General features: G+C 53.3%; 3 protein-coding genes across 7 annotated transcripts; 2 read left to right on the forward strand and 1 right to left on the reverse strand.

The window, feature by feature from the left end:
* On the forward strand, window positions 591-4,224 carry CCDC84 (coiled-coil domain containing 84). 5 transcript variants are annotated; one of them, XR_002432556.1, is made up of 11 exons: window positions 592-927; window positions 1,009-1,174; window positions 1,251-1,313; window positions 1,449-1,513; window positions 1,622-1,666; window positions 1,830-1,935; window positions 2,301-2,331; window positions 2,731-2,820; window positions 2,920-3,052; window positions 3,669-3,772; window positions 3,855-4,224. XR_002432556.1 is itself a non-coding variant. In XM_021375739.1 (11 exons), the coding sequence occupies exons 1-10, from the start codon at window positions 644-646 to the stop codon at window positions 3,712-3,714; spliced, it is 1,029 nt and encodes a 342-aa protein (XP_021231414.1). In that variant the 5' UTR covers window positions 592-643; the 3' UTR covers window positions 3,715-3,761; window positions 3,855-4,224. The 5 variants fall into 5 exon arrangements, 3 of the variants coding, with proteins under 3 accessions (XP_021231414.1, XP_021231413.1, XP_021231415.1); XM_021375739.1 differs by having other exon boundaries at window positions 3,669-3,761; XM_021375738.1 differs by having other exon boundaries at window positions 3,669-4,224.
* RPS25 (ribosomal protein S25) lies at window positions 4,629-6,505 on the reverse strand. Its single transcript, XM_021375742.1, has 5 exons — window positions 6,338-6,505; window positions 6,132-6,227; window positions 5,630-5,813; window positions 5,084-5,182; window positions 4,629-4,692 (listed from the first exon to the last, which is right to left on the reverse strand). Exons 1-4 carry the CDS (start codon window positions 6,488-6,490, stop codon window positions 5,088-5,090), a joined length of 528 nt encoding a protein of 175 aa, XP_021231417.1. The 5' UTR covers window positions 6,491-6,505; the 3' UTR covers window positions 4,629-4,692; window positions 5,084-5,087.
* TRAPPC4 (trafficking protein particle complex 4) lies at window positions 6,463-8,258 on the forward strand. Its single transcript, XM_021375741.1, has 5 exons — window positions 6,463-6,663; window positions 6,730-6,904; window positions 6,980-7,083; window positions 7,159-7,285; window positions 7,785-8,258. Exons 1-5 carry the CDS (start codon window positions 6,489-6,491, stop codon window positions 7,861-7,863), a joined length of 660 nt encoding a protein of 219 aa, XP_021231416.1. The 5' UTR covers window positions 6,463-6,488; the 3' UTR covers window positions 7,864-8,258.

An 8,310-nucleotide genomic window follows, 5' to 3' on the forward strand; every position in this document is an offset into this window, starting at 1 on the left:
TCAGGGGTCAGTGCTGGGACCTGTGCTCTTTATCAAACAGGTGCCCCGTCCCTGCAGACAGCCAAGGTCAGGCTGGACGGGGCTGTGAGCACTCATGGAGCTGTGGGTGTCCTTGTTCATTGCAGGGGGTGGGAGCAGACGGCCTTTGAGGTTCCCTTCCAACTCGCATGCTTGTACTGTTCTCTGACCCCAGAACAGCTCGTACCCCAGCCATTGGGGTAAAGCTGATCGTTGAGGTTCCAAAGGTAACGCGGGTGTGTGGCGTTAATTGGGGGTGCACGCAGATGGCTGAATGAATTCCCGCCCCTCAGCTGGTGCGTGCTGACCGGCACGCGTGCGTTGTGCAAGAGCTTCATTTCAAAGAGGAAAGGGGAAAGCAGCTTCTGCGGCAGTAAATCACGATGGGTGGCTTGCACGGCGCGGACGGAGCAAGGCTTCGAGCAGAGCCCGGAGCGCTGCGGGTAAACGCGCGCCGCAAGGGGGCGCCCTAAGGCGGTGGGAGGAGCCTAAGGCGGTGGGAGGAGCCTAAGGCGGTGGGAGGAGCCACGGTTAAGCCCCGCCCACGCCGCGGACGCGGCTGTGGGCGGGGCTTAACCGTGGCTCCTCCCCGCGGTGCTCGGTCGGTGGGGGGGGGGCGGCGGCCATGGCGGTGTTCTACTGCTCGCTGTGCCGCCGCACGTCCTTCACCGGCCGCCGCCACCTGTACAGCGCCGCGCACCGGCGGCGGCTGCAGGAAGCGCTGGGCCGCCTGGAGGAGGAGGTGGCGGCGGCGCGGGCGGCGATGGAAGGCGCGGCCGTGCGGCTTTACGACCCGGCGGAACACGAGCGGCGCGTGTGGTGCCTGTGCTGCGGGCGCGGAGTGCGGAGGGACGGGAGGAGCGGAGCGCTGGCTCTGCCCCACGCCGGGCTCCTGCAGCACTTGGCCGGGTAGGAGCGGGCGGGGCGGGGCGGAACGGGGCGGGGCGCGCGGTGCCGGCGGTGACCCCCGTCTCCCCGTACCCCTCGCAGGGCCGAGCACCGGCGGGAGACGGCGCGGTTCTGGAGGGAGAACCGCGCGGAGGCGGCGCTGCGGGATCGGTTCGTGGTGGCGGAGGAGGAATACGCGCGGTTCGCGGCGGCGCTGGAGCGGGCGGTGGGCGAGCACGAGGAGCGCGAGCAGGAGAGCATCCGCCAGGTGAGGGGTGCGGGCCGCCCCCGCTCCGCTCCCCCTCCGGGAGGGACCGCCCCTCAGCGCCGCTCTCTCCCCGCAGATGGCGGCCCGCATCCGGGAGGCGGAGCGGCGGCAGCGGGACACCGTGCGGGCGGCCCTCGAGGTTGGTGCCGCGGAGCTGAGCCGTATCCAGCCCTGCTGCGCCGAGCGCCGCGGGTGGGACGGGATTGGGGGCGGGGCGGGGCGGGATGCCGCTGAGGACCAGAAATATCGTTGCTTTTTCCTGAATCGAACTCAGCCTCCAACGGAACCAGAGCTTTGTGCGGGACCTTCCGGCTGCAGCTCCGCTGCGGGACCCGCCCGGTAAGAGCCCTTTCCCCGCATCGCTGCCTGCCCGTACCCCGCCCCCATCCCAGGCCCCGGCACCCTCCGCCCATTCACATCCTTAACCAGCTTTTACCTCAAGTACAGCAAGCACCATATGCCCAGACAAATTATTCCCCCCTCCACAAAGAGGTATGTAAGCATTAATCGCCATAAAAACGCACTGTGTTTAAAAGCTTAAGCTTATCGTACTCCAAGACCAATTCCCCTTCTTCTTATCATAAAACTCCCCAAACATCGCTCAGTGCTGTTCCGGGCTCATCTCTCAGCCTGCCTTGTGGCTCCTGTGTTCCAGGGACACCTCTCGTTGTGCCGAGCTGCCTGGCTCAAGCGTGACGCAGACAGGACCAGACTTAGGCTGGATGGAATCAGGCCAGGCTTTGACCTTCATTGGCCACCAGGTGGGAGCAAAATGTTGCTAATGAGTTCGATTTCAGTCCCTACCAATTACGTGTTACAAAATAAAACGAGGGGTTACAGTCACCCCAGTGAACCTCATGCTGAAAAAGGCATCTTTGTGCTCAGGCAGATAGTGAGCTGAGGTCATCACCCAGTGGTAACTTACACTGAAGGAAGCATAAATACACGTTAAAAGAGCTCTTCTTAGAGACAGGGGAGAATGGTCTCCCTCCCTGTAGCAAAATTTCATACTGGAAGGGAATTTCTCAGGTATTTTTTGTGTACAGTGCAAGCAGTGTCATTCCCTGTTCACAGAGGCACTTACAAGCATCAGTTTCTAATTACTGTTTTATGTTCCCCTTAACAGGAAACAGAAGGAAAAGGAAACGTTCACACAGGTAATCTTGGCTGCTTCCCGGCTCCTTTTCCAACTACCCTGAAAACTCGTGGTTTGCAAGTGTAACAGGGCTAACACGGAGCAGTTTTGGAATGGTTACAGCATAACCAAAGGTGCTCACTCTTTTGCTACTCAATCGATGTGCTAAAATAAAGCACTTCCGTATTTTGAGACTGTGCTTCTGCTGTGCAAAGTATACAGCTTTAGGTGTGATCTGTCATGGCCTTAACCAAGGCAGGCCTGATGCCTTTTTTTTTAAACAAAGCAAAGTTTACTTTTTCTTCACTGCTTACTTGACAGAGCAAGCTGCGGGTACAGAGGAAGAGGGAATATTCTGTGTCTCAGGCCGGGCCATTAATTTCACTGCAGTGGTTAAATGCATTTTCCCTATGATTTCCAGGAGCAAAACCTCCCTGGCTAACAGAGGAAGATGAGGAGGATGGAAGCAAACAACAAATTGGACCTTCGTATGAGGAATTTCTCAAGCAAAGTAAGCAGCTTATATACATTTAGATTCACTCCAGTGCTGCACTAAAGAATCAAAAGGAATTTGACTGAAAAAATCTCCCCAAACAAATTGTCTTTTTAGAAGAGAAGCAGAAGCTCAAAAAGCTCCCAGCAGAGCGCGTCGGTGCCAATTTTGACCATGCCTCTCAGACAGGAGACAGCTGGCTTCCTTCCTTTGGCCGGGTTTGGAATCACGGCAGGAGGTGGCAGTCCAGGTGAGCCCGAGTAGCACGGACTGACGCTGAACTGAGGGGGAGCAGAGGGCACCAAGCTGAGTGGTGCGGGTGACACGTGAGAAGGGACGCCATCCAGAAGGACCTGGACAAGCTTCAGAAGCGGGTCCCCATGAACCTAATGGGGTTCAGCTAGTCCAAGGTGCTGCACTTGGATTGGGGCAGTCCCAGACATGAATTCTTCTCCAGTCTGTGCTCCTGGAGAGCAGCCCCATGGAGAAGGACTTGTGGGTCCTGATGGACAGAAGCGGGACATGAGGCAGCAGTGTGCGCGTGCAGCCCGAAGGCCGACAGTCCCCTGGGCTGCAGCAACAGAGGGGTGGCAGCAGGGAGAGGAGAGGGAGGGGGTTGTCCCCCTCTGCTCTGCCCCTGGAAGGCCCCACCTGCAGTGCTGTGCCCCTTCCAGCCTAAGCCATTCTATGATGTCTGTCAAGTAGCTGAAGATAGTGCTAGGAAGCACAGTTCACTGAAAGAACAGAACAAATTGAGGGAGCTCCTGTTCTAAATTATCATGTATAGCACTATCTCATGAGATGAGGCAGCTTTCATTACCTCTTTATAAAGATTGCTGAATGCTGACACCTACACTCTCTTTCAGGCATCAGTTTAGAGCCGAATCAGGGGAAAAGAAGAAAAAAAGGTGATCAGAAGAGGAAAACAGAACAAAGCAAGCTCTGACCTTTGTGAAAAGGTGAACTATAGGTAGCTCTACCTTCTGTCAGTGCCATGTCTTTTGGTACTCACACACACACATATATATACAAACACATTTGAATGCATTCAGTCTTTTGAAGGGTGATATTACTAAGGATGTGATGAGTTGAGCACAGTTACTGAAAGCTACGTGGCAAGGGGATGCTGCAGCAGATCCACTCTCCCTCTAAAGGACACTAAGCACGTATCCAGGCATGGATTTCTGAAGTCATAGACAACACAAAGGCAGATCCTGCCAGCAAGGACAGTCTGTTGCCTAAGCAGTGCCTTCATAGATAGAACTTCCACCTTACACAGCATGTCCTGCCAGTGTCCTGCACTGCATTTTAGCATGGTATCTCCTTAAATAAATTAAACTTATTTAAAAAAATCCAGTTCTGCCTCACATGAAGGGCAACTGTAATTAATCTTCAGCAGAAGAAAGGAAGGCTTAGATTTTTTTTTTTGTTGTATGGCAATTATTCCTCTAAATAATATACTTCATTTTAGGGCTGCTTCTCTACACTTCCCTTGGCCTGATCAATCTTGTTTCCTTGTAAAGAAATACATGGTCATGGCTTGTTAGAGGCAATTTAAACAAATAATCTAAGTATCTTACCCTATGCAAGAAATAGGCTTCTATTTTCCTCTTACTAAAAACAATGTGTCTTGCATCACCTAGAGCAGCTAGTGATGTTAAAACTTTCCCACTATAAAAGAATGTTTATGCTGCATTTGCAGTACTTTATAAATGCAAAAAGCCTATCAAAAACTGGCTAGAATAACAAGACAAACCCTGATTTGTACCAGAATCTACCATGAATAATGCATTAATACACACATTTTTGAACAAGCAGCAAAAAAAATTATTTCAATAATTTTATTGTATGCATCTGTATATGACATTGTTGAAGAGGTCGCTGGAGAACCTGCAAAGCAAGAAGTCCCAAATCAGACCACCAGTTCAAAGCAAGTGACTGGGAATCTCTGCTTAAAGAAGAGCACTCAGTCACAGTATGCTTTGACAGCAAGGAGGATGTATTATCTACAGCCCACAATGCTGGGAGAGATCATGCTGATTTCCCCATCCAAAGGGCACTGCAGACAAAATAGGAAATTCCTCTAATTCTGGAGGGCTGATGTTTCCAGAAATTCCACCTTAAGAGTTAGAAGGCAAGCAACATCCTCTGAACAGACTGGAAAAGTGACTAACCCCAAGCAGCATGAAATCACACACCATATACTTGCTGCTGCTGCATGCAGCTGTTTTCTAGCCACTGACATGGTAAAACCCAGTACACGAACAGTCTGCTGTCTCACCTTCCTACGCATCCTCCCCTGCAGCAGGTGCATCTCCACCCTTTGTGTTTCTGGTGTAGATCACTTGGGCTCGGTGCTTAGATACCAGTTTGATCAAACCTGTGAAAGAGGCAGTTTGAGCACACACCTACTGGGCAATGCCAGGGATGTTGTGCTGTCCTGGGCCGTTTTAATGCAGTGGGCCAAAAGATGTCCGATACAAAATACCACCAGGGTACGTGACATTCAACATTAAAGATTCAAGATGGTTTCCACTAAAAAGAATGGAATCCCAGTGTTAGCAGGGATAATGACTGAGTACACGTACATACTTAAGGCTTCTGTTCAAGTCCAGGACTGGCTGCATTACAGCTTATCTTGACAGTATTTTCTTTGTACAGTATTACCACTAAATACATCAGAACCTTTGAAATACAGATGGAGGCAGTAGCTTTTGGAAAACACACCGAATTGTGTACTTCAGGTGCAGCATGAAATTTTGTAAAGTGGTGATGAAAATATCTAATTCCAGCAACCTGGTGTTCTTCCAGAGTTTTGAGTGCTTACCTTTACCAAGCAGTTCTTGGAGAGCAGCTCTAGCCAGAGAGCCTCGAATCTTCAGTCTTTCTGAGACAACCGCTGGTGTGATGAGCTTGTAGTTGGGCACTTCTTTGCACAGTTTGTCATAGGTGGCCTTGTCAAATAGCACAAGGTTGTTCAACTTGTCTCTCACTTTCCCCTTGGACCACTTCTACTCAAAGAGAGAGAAACCAACCATCAATCCGTCTTATAAGCAAAACTTAAAGCAGTAGGCTTGGCTATTTAGCACATCCTAAGAACCGAGCCACACCTTCAGCTGGCTCTGTGTCGCCTCACAAACAGGAGGACTAACAAGTCACGCAAGGAGCACGGCGCGGTGCTACTCGGATTGAACGCTACCCTCCGCAATTCACCGATCAAGCAGCAGCTCCCACAGCCCGACGGCCCCGTCCCCCACAACCGGGGCCCAGCTCAGGCCGCGTGTGTGCGAGGCCCGAGGCGCCGTTCCCACCCCCGCGCGGGCTCCCACCTTTTTCTTGGCCTTGCCTCCCGACTTGTTGACTGGGTCCTTGTCCTTTTTGGCGGACTTGCCCGCGTCCTTCTTCTTCTTGTCGTCTTTGGGCGGCTGCAAGACGGGATGGGGAACGGGACGATGAGGGAAGGCGACAGTGCCCGGCTGCTCGCTCCGAGCCCACCACCTCTCCCCGCGCCGCCCCCGCCCGGCCCCACGCTCACCATGCTGCGGCTGCTGCTCCTCCCAAGATGTCGGCCGAGAAAGGAAGCTCCGCACGCGCGGCGGCCGGAAGACCCCGAGGAGGGGGCGTGGTCTGTGACGTCACTTCCGCGACCACATGAGACAACGTCACTTCCGCGTGCGGGCGGCGCCATGGCGATCTTCAGCGTGTACGTGGTGAACAAGGCGGGCGGCCTTATCTACCAGCTGGACCACTACGCGCCGCGCAGCGACACCGAGAAGACGTTCAGCTTCCCTCTGGACCTGGTCCTGCGGCCGCGCGACGAACGCGTCGTTGTGGCCTTCGGGCAGCGCGACGGCATCCGCGGTGCGCGCCGGGCCGGGGGGGTGCCGGGCCGCGCCGGGCCCCGCTGACGCCGCGCTGTCCCCGCAGTGGGCCACGCCGTGCTCGCCATCAACGGCGCCGAGGTCAACGGGCGCCTGACGGCCGACGGCAAGGATGTGCTGGAGTTCCTGAGCAACCCCGCCAACTACCCCGTGTCCATCCGGTTCGGCCGCCACCGCCTTTCCTCCAACGAGAAACTGATGCTGGCCTCCATGTTCCACTCGTGAGCCGGGGGCGGCGGGCAGCAGGGCCGGGGGGCGGGCATTGAGGCCGGGGGCTCAGGGCCGTCTCGTTACAGGCTGTTCGCCATCGGCTCGCAGCTCTCCCCGGAGGTGGGCAGCTCGGGCATTGAGATGCTGGAGACCGACACCTTCAAGCTGCACTGCTTCCAGACGCTGACAGGTACCAGCCGGCCTGCTCGGCTCTGCAGGGCTGCCCAGGGCTCAGCCTTCCTCATGCTCCTCTTTGTGATTCCAGGGATCAAGTTTGTGGTGCTTGCTGACCCCAGGCAGGCGGGGATAGATGCCCTGCTCCGCAAGATCTATGAGATTTACTCTGACTTTGCTCTGAAGAATCCTTTCTACTCTCTGGAGATGCCAATCAGGTAAGGGAGAAGCCTGCTGCTAGTAAAGCAGCCTCAGCTCTTCTTTGCTTTGTGCCTGTGCAGTAACAAGTGCTGGCACAGCCCTGAAGTAACAAAGCAGATACAGAGATGACAGAAGGGGGAAAACAGTGACTGCTGCAGGTATGCGGGGGAGTTGTAGTACGTGACCTTTAAAGGTCCATTCTAGTTCCTAAGGATTCTATGATTCCACATGGCAGTGACCAGTGCTTCTTCCAGACACTGCTCTACTGAAGAAATGAGAGGTGCTGCTCCTTGGTATGATCCCTGCAGTCCTAACATAGTCTTAAAGCCCGTATAAGAAGCTTTATTCTTACCTGGCAACCAGTCCAAGGTTTGACAGCAGTCAGATTGCTGTCTCTTAACTTACAGGATCTCTCCTTGAAGGAAGCATAGCCAGGCATTGTAGAGGTGCTGCCTTGCCTTAGCCTGTTCTGTAAGTAAAGCCATCCATCCTCTTCTGATTTTCTGAATATTTCAGATGTGAATTATTTGATCAGAACTTGAAGCTTGCTTTGGAGGTGGCTGAGAAAGCTGGACCGTTCGGACCTGGATCATAGAAAATGACTTGCTTGTTGCACGGACTCCTCTCCATAAAGAGCAGGGCTTTTCTCTTCCCTGGCAGCTGTGTCCCAGAGCTCTCTTCACCACAGCAGAGACCTCACAGTCTGAAAACATGCTTCCCATTTCCTGAGATACTGGGTTGCCACCCTCACGTAAAATTTACCTTAAACAGATTTATTACTGCTCTTTACTTTGGGGCCACAGAATATTTTTCTGGTTTTGAAGCTCCTATACCTGTGAGTGAACAGTGGAAGACACAGCGTAGCCCTACTGCTATCAGTTGTTTTCTTTCCTTTCATGATTGTATATATGAATTTTTCCTGTATAGCTCTAATTTATAATTTTACAAAGGGTTTCTGTGTAGAAATAATAAACATTCCTTAGAGAGGTGGATGGCCTCTTGTTTTCTGTAAATTTACACCAGTACCACCTCATGAGGATGA

Source organism: Numida meleagris, chromosome 23 (genome assembly GCF_002078875.1).
Source record: "Numida meleagris isolate 19003 breed g44 Domestic line chromosome 23, NumMel1.0, whole genome shotgun sequence".
In the NCBI taxonomy this organism is placed as follows: domain Eukaryota; kingdom Metazoa; phylum Chordata; class Aves; order Galliformes; family Numididae; genus Numida; species Numida meleagris.